Source organism: Mycteria americana, chromosome Z (assembly GCF_035582795.1).
Source record: "Mycteria americana isolate JAX WOST 10 ecotype Jacksonville Zoo and Gardens chromosome Z, USCA_MyAme_1.0, whole genome shotgun sequence".
Lineage (NCBI taxonomy): Eukaryota > Metazoa > Chordata > Aves > Ciconiiformes > Ciconiidae > Mycteria > Mycteria americana.
In genome coordinates this window covers 31,449,912-31,465,524 of record NC_134396.1, presented here as the reverse complement: position 1 = coordinate 31,465,524, position 15,613 = coordinate 31,449,912, and the positions used below count along the sequence as shown (strand labels likewise).

General features: G+C 45.2%; 1 protein-coding gene across 2 annotated transcripts in view; it reads left to right on the top strand.

Moving 5' to 3' along the window:
- The first annotated feature begins 9,097 nt into the window (after positions 1 to 9,097).
- The window catches only part of PCSK5 (proprotein convertase subtilisin/kexin type 5), a 259,698-nt gene continuing 253,182 nt past the window's right edge, over positions 9,098 to 15,613 (top strand). For both annotated transcript variants that reach the window (XM_075526631.1, XM_075526630.1), the window contains exon 1: positions 9,098 to 9,816. In XM_075526631.1, coding sequence (XP_075382746.1) covers positions 9,619 to 9,816 — 198 coding nt within the window. In that variant the 5' untranslated portion in view covers positions 9,098 to 9,618. The remainder of the gene's footprint in view (positions 9,817 to 15,613) is intronic.

Here is a 15,613-nt window from a genome sequence, read left to right as displayed (position 1 = left end):
ATCTGTGTTGGCAAGTTCTAACTGATCATATAAATCAGAGGGTATTGCTTCTCTCTCTGATAGTGCAAGTGTGACTCTTCTGGTCAGAAGAAGGTCTTCAGAAAGCCCAGTCTTTTTTATCTCTCAGGAAGAGCTAGCATGGATTGAACATTTTAAGCTGCTGTCTCTCGGGGTCACACAGCCCTTGCCCAAGGCACCATTCCCAGAAAAAAAAATTATCATTTGCTGAACATTTATTTGCTGGGTAGAACTTCAAAATGTAACTTTTAAATGTCATATTCACATCGTGTGTGTATCTGTGAGTATGATTTTGTTGCGTTCATGAGACTCTCATGAAAGGTTCAGGGAACTTAATGAGCTGGTATATTAGTGGTGGTGATAATCTATATACTATAGATATACTTCTTACGCTGTGAATATTCAAGTTTAGGGCTATGACCCGCAGAACTGACAAAAACAAATCCTTTTTTGCATTTCAGGAAATGGTTGCATGGTAATGTACATATCTCTCACTGAGGAAACAATTCTTCAGAATGCAAGAAGGTTAAATCTTTCCAATGTGCAAACAACATCACTTTCAGGGTGGTTCTCCATAGATGCTCTTTTCTTTTTAATGATTATTTTGGCAGTGGTTTTTTGGAACTGCTAACTATCACAAATATGCACTCTGTACATTAAACAGGTCCCTGCATCATATTTAGTTCATGGAATAATCTGCATTTTACAGCATGAAAAAAACCACTGTAAATGCAAAAGGCCACTGGGAAGTGTCAGACTTCTAACAGGTATCTTGGAAAATGTTCTCACTTGCCTTATTTGCTCTATAATTGCTCAGTTGCTGAATCAAAAATTTAAAAATACAAATATTTGGCTCTGAATTATCTAACTGAGGAATCAACACAGAAGAGACAAAGGGGAGGTAAGGCTGACACAGAAGGGAAGAAAAAGTGGAGTGCTTATGGGTGCAGAAGAATTTGATGTAATTTAGAACCTGTGTTTTATATTTCTTCCACAATGAGTGAAACTTTTCCGGGAGCAATCTAATTTCCTCATGAACTGTGGGAGTTTAATTTCCTAACAGCAGAGAAAGGTGGCAAAAACTGTCTTTTGCATCACTCACAATATAAATCCAAACCAAAATCACTTTCATTTTAAAAAACAGTTAAGCCCCCTAGAAAATGTACTTTATTGTCAGTATCACTTCATTTACAAAGCTGAGGCATTTAACAGCAAGGAAATTAATATTTAAGGAGATCGTAAATAATATATTACCCACATAGTAAAGTTGCACAGTATTCTTATCAGTTATAAAAAAAATGTCTATTTCAGCCTTAACTCTGACCAGGGGCTTAACTTTTCTAGCCTCATTTGTTAATTAATTTTTTCTTTTATTAATTCCTTCTTTCATTCCTTCCTTACCTTTTCTGTCTCCTGTGCCCTTCTCTCTTACTCTTGTTGTATAACACAATATAACAGAATCAAAAGCCCATCTAAAAATGATCTGTAGATAAACATCTAAGAACTTAGCTAAACTTAAGACTCAGATGATGCTTTGTGGCTATAGATGTATTAATTTCACTTGCTAGTTATCATAATTCTCCAGACACCACATTTCAGACAATAAATGCACAGGTGAGCACAACTGGACACACAGGAGGTTTATGTAAAATACAACATTCCCAGAACTTCCTGGGAGAAATGAGTAGTCTGAATTAGTGAGCAGCTAAACATATCCAGATCCCTCTTCTTCCCTCACAGGTTACTTCCTCCAGTGCTGGTTTACAGATCACTGTGCTGAAGAATCACCAGTGCTGTAACTTCTGATTCAGAGTTACCATTAATCACCACTGTAGGACTCTGCACTTTGAACATGGACTACCAGTTATGGAGCATTAGGATATTATCTATCATGAAGATATGATACCTTGCAAGGATCTCTCAGCAGTGCTGTACTAGATACACACCATCATGGTCATTATCATTCATGAAAACTTTCAGCCATGATGTCCCTTGTTTTTCATGATAAACAGGGGTGAGCAGAGAGAATAACATCCCATGAGTAAGACATACAGAACAGATGTCTTGGTGAGAATGAAGGGGAGAAATGATGGGATGGACAAAGAGGGAAGAGAAAAATCTTCCCAGTAGAAGAAACATGAGCAGAGAAGGAAAGGCAGATAGACTGCAGGAAGGAAAAAAAAACATTTGAAGAAAAGGATACGAAGGAGAGAATTTGGGAAAGGAAAGAGCTCTCATCGATGGACTACTTTGTCCTTTGTGCCAAATCAGAGAACACCAAAGAAGCTCTGACAGAAACTGTCAGTGCACCTCTGGTCTTTAGCAGGCAGAGCACAGAGGCATCTGCAGAGATGCACATTTTCTCTATCCATTGTTAACAGAAACACCAGAGTTGTCTCCTGAACGAATCGACAGAGCAAAATGGGTTTCTGAGGTAAGAGATCAGTGCCATCCCCTTTGAAAAAAACACTTTGCACTCACAGTATCTTTCTTTGTAGCTGGGACATTCTTACTGAGCGTCTGTGTTTCTGCCCTCCATCTCCTTTCAGACTTAAAATCTGCCAGGATGTATCAGACACAGCTGAATATTTTTCCATTTTTGTTTAAAACTAATAAACAACGAATGGGAACTTCCATTTTTGCACTCTTGGCATTGGTTTAATTACTACAACAGGCAAGAGCATGTACTGTTCCACCAGTGGTGACACTACCCTTCTGTTCGGTAAACCCTTTCACTTCTTCAATATTCAGGAGCAAGAAATTTTGTGAATGGTATCTTAGGAGAAAAGGATGTTCCACAGCTGTGACCTTGAACTCCCTGAAGAGACAATTATTACAGGATTGTAACAGAATTATTCCTTATTCAACCACAAACAAATAGAGGTTATATGTCCTAAAATACCCCTTTCCAACTTCTTCCTTGTCTGGAACACAGAGTGTTCTAAAACTTGCCATACTTCCTAAATGATAAGTTGGTGTTCTTTCAGCCTCCTTCCCCATTAATAAACTCACCACTTCCAGGTCATCTCTTTTGTTAGACTCAGGCCGTAGTAAAGAAGCTCTTTTTCATTGTGAGGCCCAACAAATTGCACTGAACAAGTTCCTTGCCAAGAAATGGAAGGCATATAATTCACAGGAATTGTACTGGGAGCAGTGGAGAGCCCCAAGTTAAAAGGGGTGCTCTAAAACTATTATTTCTATACAGTATTCAGTGGAAAAGGTGCTCAGGTTCTCTTACAGGTTAAAGACATGACTTCTACTTCCTCACACAAGAAGAAGAGGTCAAAGAAGATTAAGCATAATCACCCTATCATCATGAAGTTAGTTTCTTAGGCATGTACATTAATATCATGGCAAGATAAATCTCATGGAAGCACCTGAACAAAGATAAGGAAACAAGAACTGAGAATAAAATGCCACGTCTAAAGAAGGTACCGAACATGGCTGTGAAGCACCTGAATACCAGCTCTCCTAGTGAAGTGTCTGCAATAGTCTCTGAGAGGGGTTTGGGCACAAATGGAACCAGCCCAACTAGAGCTCGTGAAATGAGGGTGGGCCATGCTGGAAGATGCAGGATTACATTTTCTCTCTTCAGATAAGAACATTTAGCTACTATTTTTTAATGATGTTCATAGTTTGAGAATCGGGTTGGATTGTCACTTGCCACTGGACCACTCTTTTTAGCAAGAATATTATCTCAGCCATATGCTAACAACAATATATTGGCCTAAGAAAAGAACAGTGAAATAAACAGTGCTTTTGCATTTGATGGTTTCTACAACACTATAATAGGAAAGGAAAATCCTGTAGCTACTTGCAGTATAGCTGAGTGAGTTTTTTTACCCACAAAAGGGTAGCTATAATTTTGACTCAGGGGGTGATTGAGAAACAAGTTAAATGGAATGTTAACTCAAGTGAACTTGGGTGAAAAAAACCAACTTCTTCTACGAGGATGAATTCACTCAGATGAGTCATTTCAGATAAACGATCTTTCCACCATCATACTGAAGGGGCCCAAGATAATTTCCATAGCTAAAATTCATAGCCAAACACTAAAAATGTCATTTTGATGCTTACTTTCTGCGTGTATTTGAGATTCTATAACTGAAACTTCATAATCCAATGAGAAGTTGGAGAGGGAAAATGTGCAGCTGTTCTTCTGAAAAGAACTCGGGATTTAGAGTCACTGAAGCCAGCTGAAAAAGATTCCTGCTTCCACCACCCTTTTCTCTCTATGCCTTAGCCATTCATCCTAGCTATGCACTGTGGGTTGCCAGTAAAATTAGTACAGCTATTTGCAGTGTCAACCAGATCTCTGAAATTAAAAAAAAAAAAGAGAGAAAAAAAGAAAGATGTAAGTTACCATTATTTTAATGAGACAGTTTAGATTTCAGCCCAATCAAAGAGATGCATCTGCACAAATGGGAAGATGGCAAACAAGCAGTGGGAGTCTCTTCAGACAGTTTTGCAACTAACACTAGCCCATTTTCAAATTACGCCTGCCAGTATGGTCAGAAATATAATGAGGTGGGAGCCAACCGTTCAAAAAAAGACAATAAACACAATCAAAGAAGGAAAGGTAAGAGAAAGCACAGGGTGAAGACAATGGAAAAATATGCAGTGCAGCCTTATCCATAAGAACAAAATGAAATCCACATGGTAACTGAATGAGGCAGTATCAGTCCAATTATCAGTGATCAAGAAAAGCCCAGACTCATGCCTATTCCAAGGTCCAGACCCAAATTCTATTTGTTCACTAACAACAGATAGGAAATAAAGGATCCTGCCCTTTATTTCCTTATGTGAATCACTGAACTTCTGCCATGAAATTGCTCAGGGGAAATGCAAGGCTTGGGCTGGAGCAGACCCTGGGCAGAGGACTGCTCTGCCAAAGCCCCGTCCCAATTTCTTTCTGTTCCTTTCTCCTGTCCCAGACTCTTTATCCCAATGAGTACTTCCACCCACCCTGTTTCTTGTCTTCTCTACATTCAGGGCAGAAGGCTTTCCTCCTCTGCATTGCCAGAAGACCCATTAATGACAGCTGTCAATTATCATGCTCACTCCTACAGTGACCGACAAGAAGTGGGAACAGCAATTGCTGCATAGAAGTCATGCTTTGCTGTAGGCTGCACACAGGGGTGCAGACCCTATAGTCTACATGCTAGGAACAGTGAGAGGCATGTCCAGTGACAGTGAGCAATCTCAAGGTATTGGCTGCTGAACACAAAAATGTGTCTAATGTGCAGGTGAAAACTGTCACTCAAAATTTCGACATAAATAGGTGGTTTTACGTGAGAACAGCGATGTACTCAAAACAAGGATTACATCCTGTTTCAAAGCATAAGGAGGCAGGTATTTCCTAAGGAAAAAAACTGGTAATGTAATTGATCATGTGCAAAACCAGTGTTTTATTTAAAAAAAACCAACAAACTTTATTCTTTTCAAAAGTAGTGGAAGTTAAAAGTAAATAAAATCAGGGGCAAGCCTGAAGCATGGAAAACTGCAGATCAAAGAACTGTGTACCAGCAAATTGGATCGTACGGTGGCTGGTGTCGAGTGACCTAGCTACACTGTTTATAAAAAACAGTTATGGTTGAAACTAAGGAAATCTGAATACTCCTTTGGATTCCAAAACTATCCATCTTTCTAAGGCAACCTCTAAATGACTCCGTGACACAACCTCCATTCTTTGAAGATTTCTCTTCTCTTCCCCGAAGAGTATTCTTTCATCTACTATGCTCTAGACTCTCCCACTCCAAAAGCTGATGAACACGTACCCCCAGTTCCTTCTGAAAACGTTCCCTGTTCCGGAAGGTCTTCAGGGGCCAGCACGTCTGCTTGCAGGACTTTTTCCTGGAGGACTTTGGGCTGCCACTTCCTTTGACTAGATATGCCCTCTGTGGTTTCCTCCTTAATTATGATCCCAGGGTGCCTAACACATCTCTGGAGCACTGATCTGCGAAACTCACATAGAAAAGTGCTGGAAAGTTGAAATGAAGCACAGTAGAGTAGAGAGGCTGCCACAGCTGATGAGCCAGAGGGATCTTCAGGCTGGGAAAGGACTAGAAAGGAAAGAATAACGTCAGGACTAGGTAGGCAAAATAGCAAGAAGAGAGGCAATTAACTAGATCAAATAGGAGGAAAGTGAGAACAGAGACTGAGGTCAGATCCTGAATCACAATCATTTGGAACTAACAATAGAGGAGGGATTCAGGGATTAGTATCAACAAGTGAAGGACAAGACAGAGACACAAGGAAACTTGCATTTTGAGCAGTCAGCCAGATATTGATTTTGGTCATAGCAGAGGGGTAAGGGGGGGGGGGGGGGGGGGGGGATAAAAGGCACAGGTTATGAAATAGTGATGAAACACACCAATTTAGTACCCTTGCTCAGAGAAGAAAAAACTTTCCCCGTAGCGTGCTGTGTACAGACAACCTATCTGGCCTCCAACAGAGTACAGAAGCAAGCTCAGCTACCAGCTATAAGCAGTCCACATACAGCAGGTATGCTGAATAAAACTATACCACTGCTGACAGTCCCCTCAGTGTTCTCTCCACTCATCTGGTGCCCAGTATACTTACTTCCTAGCTGTGTCGGAAAGAAACAGCTTAAATTAGAACATGGCATGGGTTAGGAATGCAGGAGTTCTCACCTTCTTTTTTGTGTGTGTGTGTGGGTGAGCGCAGTCCCCCCGAAGGATGTGGCTGTGATGAGGTACTCAGCAAAACTTTGCAGTTTGGCGTTTACACTGAAACGGGTTCAAATGCTCCACATTATGACCAACGTCCAAATGCTCCCACTAGCTATGATTGCCATCTGCCTCAGTGGCCTCAGCAAAGAGGACTCTATAATCATAGAAAAAATGCTTCTGGGGACTACGTCCCTCCTTTTTCAGAGGCTGTTTTTAGGTATAGCATAACTTTCACAACATTTTTGTTAGGCTACGCGATGTAACGCAGCATTAGGAAAAGATAGCTGAGGACAATGATGTATTTATCAAGTCTACCGATTCCCAGTGGCTTTGGTACCTGTATATAAAACACTGTAATATAAGCGAAGTTGGAAGTAAATACATGACAGCGTGGCTTTTTTTTTTGCTTGTAGTTTGTGCCTTCTGTGCCAGAACCCCCCCCCCCCCCCATCTATAGCGGGAAATAAGGCAGTCAAAACAACAGTAACATTCACTGAGAAAAGACCAGAAAATAGATTTTTAATTTATCCTCTTCAGGAAAACAAACTGCGACTGCACTAGGTTCAGGTTTTGTGACCCATTGATTGCCATGTACTTCAGTAAGGTGGCCATTCATGATTAAACATACTTTAAACACTCCAGATATAGGAAGAGAGCTGACTTGTGTAATTATCATTGAACCAATCAATAAGGAGAGCTAATTGCTAGAGGAGATTTAATGTCATATTCAATGACTGTATATTTATGCACATTAGCTGCGAGATGTCTGGGCCGAATGCTGCTCCTGCTGAATCCAATGAGAGCGTTGATTATGGTTTCAGTAGAAGAATGATTTGCTAAACAGTGAGCCTTCATCTGTGAAATCCCAGGGAAGGTGAGCCACGTCGAGGTCTTGAATCTACAAAGAGGAGTAAACAGTATGTTGCAATATACTGAGCAAATCATAATGCAAACTACAGGAAAAAATACTACCAGGGAAAAGCTAATCGCTGACAAATTTTTGGAGACATAGAACAAACAGGGAGGTAGAGAATGGATTTCCCCCTTTTCTCCCCTTTAAAAACAATCAGAGGATGTGGGAAGATGTTAGTCATTAATGTAATACTGATGTTTAGGGGAAAAATGAATGAACTTAAGGCAGAGAATGGTTTAAAGTGGAACATGTGGTTTTGGCTGTCTGTTTTTTACCACTTCTACTTTATCAGGAAAACAGTGATTTTAAAGGTAGGAGCACAGGTCTTGTGGGAGTCAAAAAGGAACTCCATGTTACTGTATGACTTTCTGTAAAGTATTTAACTTCTCATACTTCATATTCCCGTGAAAAGGATGACGGCTGCCTGACTTCGTAGGGCACCTTAGATTTCTCAGAGAAAAAACTCTGCAGCACTTAGTTTAGTACATTACAATAGTATTTCTCACGTTCAAATTCCTTCACAACCTGTAATGGATCCTCACAATGGATCTGTTGGACTGAATTCTATAGACACGTATTCTAACTTCCAAATAAAAGGGAGTAGATCTATAGGTTGCCCAAAGCCATTGTGGTGCCTCTAAGGTTTAGTCCAGAAAGCGACAGTGCGGGCTTGGGTGGAGATGAGTTCTCTCCCACCCAGGCACCTCCAGTTGCTGGCGGTGTTTGTTTGGGCCGCCACACGACCAGCAGCATCTTCTCCAGGCCGGCACACACTCGGCTGCTGGAAGAGCTTCCCAGCAAGGTGGCAGGAGCTGCGGCCATGCTGCATGGGGACAGGGACCAGGGCGCACCGGGGAGGCCGTGCTCCTCATCCGGACCGCCGCTCCTCTGCTGAAGCGCCAGCTGCCCACTTTTCTTTCCAAACGAGATGACCACAAACGGGCTTTGGAGGACAGTTCAACATTAAATGACGCCGAGCAACGTTTGTAGAATAACGGCCAGCAGACTCTGGCACGGCACAGCCCGTGACTGCCAGTGAGGCGGCTCCGGGGCTGTTCCCGTCCCGCCTGGCACCCCGGCCCACTCCCCCGCGCCCGGCGGGGCGGGCCTGGCCGTGCGGGGCCGCTGGGGCTCTCCCGCGGGCGCGGGGCGGGGGGGCCGCAGCCGGTGCCGGGCACGAGGCCTTGCCGCAGGCCTCGCACCTCGCCGCGGCTCCCGCAGCCCCGCCGGCGGGGCGGCGGCCTCCCAGCCCGGCGGGGGCGAGGGGGCAGCCCTCGGGGGCGGCGGTAGCCGGGGCGGGCTGTAGCCGCGGGCCTGGGAGCCCGCGGGGTGGCGGAGCGCGGGGCCGGCGCGGCTGCCATTTCGCCTGGCCCTCGGCGCTGCCGGGCGGGAGCGAGGGCGGGCGGAGGAGGAGGAGGAGGAGGAGAAGGAGGAGGAGGGAGGAGAGAGGGGAGAGGGAGGTGGCCGAGCCGGAGTGAACTGAGGCGCTCAGCTGCCAACACTCACACACCGCCTGCCGCCGCAGCCGCGCTGCTCCCGGGCTCCGGGCAAGAGGGAGAGAAAAGGCGAGGAAAAGCCAGACGCGGGAGAGGAGGCAGGAGATCGCTGGCGGGGGGAAGGAAGTCAGAGGGGAGGGAAGCGTGGAGAGAGGGAGAAGGAGCCCTCCTCCCGGCGGAGAGACGACTTCCCATGTAGCTGGGGACAGAGGGAGAAGCTGGCGCTCAGAAACTGTGAGAGAAGCTTTCCAAGCAAGTTACTTAATCCCCGACGAGCGGCGGGAGGAGGGGACAGCAGTAATCACCGATCATAACCATTATTCCCAACCCCTCATCGTTTAACCCCCGGGCGGTTCAATGCACTACTCCAAGCTCTTCCTAGTTTCCTCCTCGGGGTAACTTGGGAGGACGCGCCGCCGGTGCCGCCCGGAGGTGAGGAGAAGAGCCTCGGAAGAAGGAAGGAGAAGTTTTGTGGGGGTTGTGTGCGGAGGAGGAGAAGATGGGCTGGAAGCGCCGCTGCTGCTGGGGAGGCGGAGGCGGCGGGGACCTTCTCTGCCGGCTCACCCTGCTGCTGGGGTTCCTGCTGCCCGCCTGCAGGACGCGCCTGTACACCAACCACTGGGCTGTGCGGATAACTGGGGGGCTCCCGGAGGCCAACCGGATAGCTAGCAAGTACGGATACGTCAATATAGGACAGGTAACCCCCCTTACAACTACTTCCGAGCGGCCGCCGGCGGCGCGTCCGGCAGGGTCCGCTGCCGCCGCCCTGCGCGGCAGGGGCAAGGGCAAGGGCAAGGGACGGGCACGGGCAGCTCCGCGGCCGCCGCACGACCCCGGCCCCGCCGCGGGCCCCGCCGCCGCTGCGGGGCGGCCCGCGAAGCCCCCACCCCCACGCCCCCCCCCGCCGCCCCGGCCTGCCGCCGCGGGCCGGCGGAGGTGATGCGCGGGGGCAGGTACGCCGGAACCGCGCCGCACGGCTCGGGGCCGCGGCGTGCCCTCCGCGGCCAGGTGCGGAACGGGGCGCGCGCCGCGGAGCCGCCCGCGGGCCTCGGGGGGGGGCGGGGGGGGGAGCCGCGGGGGCCTCGGCGGGGTCTGCCCGCCGCCGCGCTGCCTCCGCGGCGGCTGAACTCGGCGCTCCGCGCCTGGCACCCTCCGGCCCCCCTCGCAAAGGGAAGAACGCCAGTACGAGAGGAGCTCGTCCTGCGGCGAGCGCCCGTCTCCCCAGCAGCCAGGACGTGGCAGCTGCGGCCGCCGGCGCGCCGCGGGGGGCGTCCCGACCCCCCTTCTGGCGGGGCGTGCGGAAGGGAGAGGTGACAGGGGTGGCCCCGGTGCCCCGGGGCGGCTGCCGGGCGTGCGGCGGCCGCCGCCGGCCCGCGGGGAAGGGAAGCGCGCCCGAGGGGGCCGGGGCTGCCCCGGCGTGGGAGGGGGCCGGGGCTGCCCCGGGGTGGCAGCCGGCCGGCCCGCCGCCGCCGCGGCCCGCGCTGCTGTCCCGCAGCCCGCTCGCTTTCCGTCGGGTTTGTTGTGAAACGAGGGCAGAGGCGAAGTCGGCTCTCGGGGGCCGGCGCCGTAGGCAGAGCTGTCCCGGCCCGCGCACGGCCGGTTGGGCAGCACTCGGGGTCTGCGGAGCCTGCAGACGTTCGGCTAGAAAACACCTGGACTGGCTAGATCCAGAGATCACCCCGTGAGAAAATTCTTGGATCCAGCCAGGGCCAGGAGCTGCAAGTGAGGAAACACCTGGTTCTCACTGGATCCTGTCACGCTGAAAAATCCCCCGCTGCTACGCACAGGCACAGTTGCTGTTTAAAATGTCCAAAGATCACTTTTTCTGACAGACTTTGTGCCCAGTATCCTAGGCTTTCCTGACAATTCTCCTCAAAACGTGAGTTGCATATGTAGGGTTTAGCAAGGTGAGTGCCTAAAAAATAAACAATTCCGTTGCACGCTTGGGTGCGAACATCCGAGCACAGTCTTTCTAGACAGTAGTTTGTACTACATGAATTGGAAGTTTAGAAATGAGCATTTACAGCTACAGAAGGCTTCATCTTATACATGAGATTCACAAAAACGCAGCTGCGTTTACACAACAGGCCTTTTACATCAACCGGATCAAAGTGAGACCCGATTTTTATTTCTGCTGTAGAATGAGTTCCCATGTACTGCATCGTTGATTCAAAAGTTTGAAGCGTGCATCTCAACCGTTCACAGTCATTGCAAGCCTGAATAAGACAGCTGTGCAGTCTGTTAAGATAAATAACTTTACATAAGAAAAGCTGGAAAATGACACTGAGGTAGCACAAAACATGATGTGTACAGATGCAGTTACTTAGAAAAACTGAGTACCAACTTCCCTCTTGAAGCACTTGGGCAGGTAGGCAATGTTATTCCCACTTGGAGGCACAAAAATTCGGGAGGAAGCTTTTGTGTCAAAATTGAACCCCCACCTTAAAACGGCCATTTAGGAATCCAAGTGCAAAGTTTTTTGCATGATGTCTTTCTTTTTTGTCTTACACACATCTATTGCTCAAGGTGTTTCTCTGTATTCCTATCTGGGCCTTTATGGTGCCAAAATAAGCAACAGTTAGTCAGTTGGAGGATGCGCTTCTTCCCATTTTGTCTTTTGTCAGGCCAGCTGGCTAACTCAGAGCCTGCTTTTTTTATACCTTGCACATCCAAACCTCATGCTGAATTAAGGAAAGAATGTAATAAGCCACTGTTGCTTCTTATGTGTCAATGAAAGTGCCATGTATACACCTATGAGATATTAATAATAGATACATTACTGATCAAGTATACAGATGGGAATGAGAGAAAACAGAAACTATAAATAATGAAAAACTGGAAAATACATTACTGGGTATGCAGTGAAAAGAGAGCGTATGTGAAGGGAGCCAATACCGTTAGTTATGCAGGTAGGGAAAGTGCAAGTAGGAGACGAATGTAAGAATGTTGAACGATGGATGCATGAGAAAGAAAACTTCAGTAATAATATGAATTAGACTCATGGGCGATTCCTCATCTTCTGGCTGTAACCAGCCTTTAAGAACAAGAAGCAGGCAGTAGGCATATGTGAAGAAATTCCATAGAGCTTCCTGTATGTATTATGGATTGGAGTAACTGGGTACTAGATGTCATTGTGCCGTGCCAATTTAGAGCTTGGCACCCTACTGTTAGTTACATGCCCTAAGAAGTGTTGTGCATTTGCACAAAGTCTTATGCAGAGTTTCCTTTTATGGGTATCTTTTTGCAATGGCCAGTGTTAAGTTTCTGATAATTTCTTGCAAAATTATCTCCAAATGGTATTTCTGTGACAGCACGTTCGTTAGTATGTTGGTGGTCAGTCTAATGTCTGTTCTTTTGTTCCCAGCTAGTGCTTATACAGCTTTCATCAGACTGACCTGGTCACTAGATAGAATTTATAATTGGAGAATTCAGAGTTCATAAAATAATCCAAATGGCTGTGGTCTGACCATACATAGTTTAACACTTAAGTATATGGTTCAGAGCCTGTGTAAAATAATTCTATAACTGTATTTCTTAAAAATACAAAAAGAATGTGCATCATTTTCTGTGAAGCTTATTGATCACTCTTTGTAGACTGTATCACTTGATAACGATGGGTAAAGGGAGTAAGGTATTAACTTTTGGAGAAAGGAAGTCAGGAATGATCTGGATTGATGGGTTAGATTTGCCTGTTAAGGGCTTTTTGCATAGATTTGGAAAAGCAGGAAGATACTTGACCCAGAACAGGAAGTGCAAAAGAATATGAGAATGGGGCAAGAATGTACTGTTTATTGTCGAGAGACAATCGCAAGCAATTTAAAAATCTGTATTTGGTGTGAGATGTTGAAAGACATTCATTTAGCTGAATACGCTATGAAAACAGTGAAAGAGATAACCAGTAAGCAGAATTCTCTGTTAGAGGCAGGGCTTCACAGGCTTAATGTCTGTATATTGTAGCAGCTATGGCCAGGCAATTAAACTTTGGTTTTGGAGATGGTATCTCTTCTAGGTAAGCTGAAATATTATAATTAAATCTGGAAGCGTCAGTAAGAGCTAAGCTGTTTACTTCTGCTTGAAGAAGTTAATTACAAATCTCATAAAAATACACATCCAAAAATAATCTGAAATAGATTTAAAAAAGCTAGTGTAATGGATTAAACATAATATTTTTGGTTAAATTAAATTTGTGAGCTCACCTTTAAGAAGAAAGTGCAAAAAGCTAAATCCAAATCCCACTACGGCTGGCCCAAAGAACCGACTCAGTACAAATGACTCAGAAAAATAATGGAATTAAAATATTCAAGATAAGAGGTAGTGAAACTGTGTATAAAAGATGAAAGTCAGGTAGGTGCAGTTGCAAAGTTGCAAACCAGGAGTATTCTAACAACAGTTAATTGCATGATTAGAGCTGAAGAGAATAGCAGAAAACAGAGGGGTTCTGAAGGTCTTATTCTTACCAGCCACCCTGTTAATTTTGCATGAGTGGAGATGTAACGTGCTATGGGAAGAGAGAGATTAGGGTAGGTTAGGAGTAAAACAGTTAACCGTAGGCAATATTTGGGTTGTATTTGTGGGAACACTGGCATTGAAAGGTACATTAAGTTGATCAGTGGAGACAAGACGGTAGACCCAGGAAGGCATAAACACTGGACAACATCCCTTCTCTCAGTTTTTGTTATTTGGTGCATTCCTGGTAACAGGTGGAATTTAACTTTCCCTTTTTTTGGTGCTCGTGTGATTTGGAGAATAACCAGTTGAGTCTTGAAATACCTCTTAAGTTCCTTTTCATTGCCATGGTGATGAGAGGAAAGCTACAAAGCCTATCTGAATGATTGGACGAGTCAGTCAGAAATAGATGGCAGAAAGGGATGTGTTAAAAGAGGCCTTGAGATCACCTGCTGGTGAGCAATTGAGAACTCCTGCAACTCACAGCTTCTGTTAAACTCCTGTTGCTCTCAAACTTCTATGGTCTACATCTCTTGTTACAGAAATTTAAAGCTTTAGCTTTTCTGCATATTGAAAAGAGGAGTTTTCCATTAATTATTAGAGGACAGGGCGCAACAGAGAAAGAATCCTCTTCTACTCTGTGTTTTTCCAGGCTACATGTTCTGGTTCTAGTTTCCTACAAATTGCTCAAATGTACTGCTCATTTATCCTGTATTTCCTTACGGTTACCAATGTGAAGTTGACAGTAGACATAGAAGCTTGTTCTTCAAAGATACTTGAATTCTTGCAGTGACTCTAGTGAGACTGTCATTAATTTTCTTCATTTACGGCTTGGAAAAGCATAAAGCAGCAACTTAGACCTATAATTGTATCAACTGTTACTCAGTTTCTGTTGGAAAAAACTTTTCCTCACAGGACTGAATGAAGGTTACATATCACAAAAACAGAGGCAGTAGATCTCCTTACTGACTGACACAATTGGGCAGGATATCCTTTGGAAAGTTAGCGATTTTGATTGCTGCAGTTAGTGCCACCAGTTTGGAGCTTCTCATTTGGACAGTAGGGCCCACTTAAGCTGACACTCAAATTAACAGGCCTTCATTTAAGGCCTGTTAAAGGCCTGTCCTATAACTTTAGGCTTGAGTACTTGGTTACTGATAATGTCATTTCTGTGACATAACTACAGCTGCATTAAAGATGATGAAGCAAACACAGTGAAGCATCAGTATAAGCTACAAAAGAATCGGCCCAAAGTCTCCTGTGTTTCATTAGGCTTTAAAATAGCACAAACATGTAATAGCAGACTTAAATGCAGAGAGTTGACTTTTTTTTTTCCTTCAGAAGTGCAATTAGTAGTTTCTCTAGCGAGCAAATCCTTGTCTCATGTAAAAAAATTGCCTCTATTATTTTTGCATGGGTATTTTAAGAAAGCGGTCTGGACTAGCAAGCCCTCTGGGACTGTGATAAGGTAGTATAATGCAAAGCAGCCAAGCAGTTCTAAGTTACATGCTGGATGGAGCAATTTGGGGTATACCGCATCCCCCAGCAGCTCCTTACTGACATATTTTACCCTTCTATCTTGCAGTGGCTGCACTAAGCAGACCTTTCTCTTAGAGCAAAGTATCTGTGACTGACTTCTGGGAAACTTTCTTTCACTGTTGGCAGCTGCTGAGGGTTAAACATATAGTCTGTGTAGCATTTTGTACAATTGGCATAAATATTATGGCTGTGCTGATAGCATGGAGATTCCTTACTATACACTGAAAGAAGGAAGCTTTCTTTTGATGCAGCCATGAAAATTAAGGTATACTGATATGTCATCTTGATTTCCATGAATTTCCTCATTTCTTGTAAACACAGCTTCTCACTGGATATAAATTTGTGGTTTGGTGCTAAAATATTCTCAATAGACTGGAGAAAGGAACTCCAGCTTATAGAGGGATGACTTGTGAAGCATCTGAGAATCTGGGAATGCTGCTCTGGGCTCCGATGCTGAAGGCTTTTGTGCTCTTGAGCTATTGACTTAAGCTTTTTCTCCTCACTTCTTC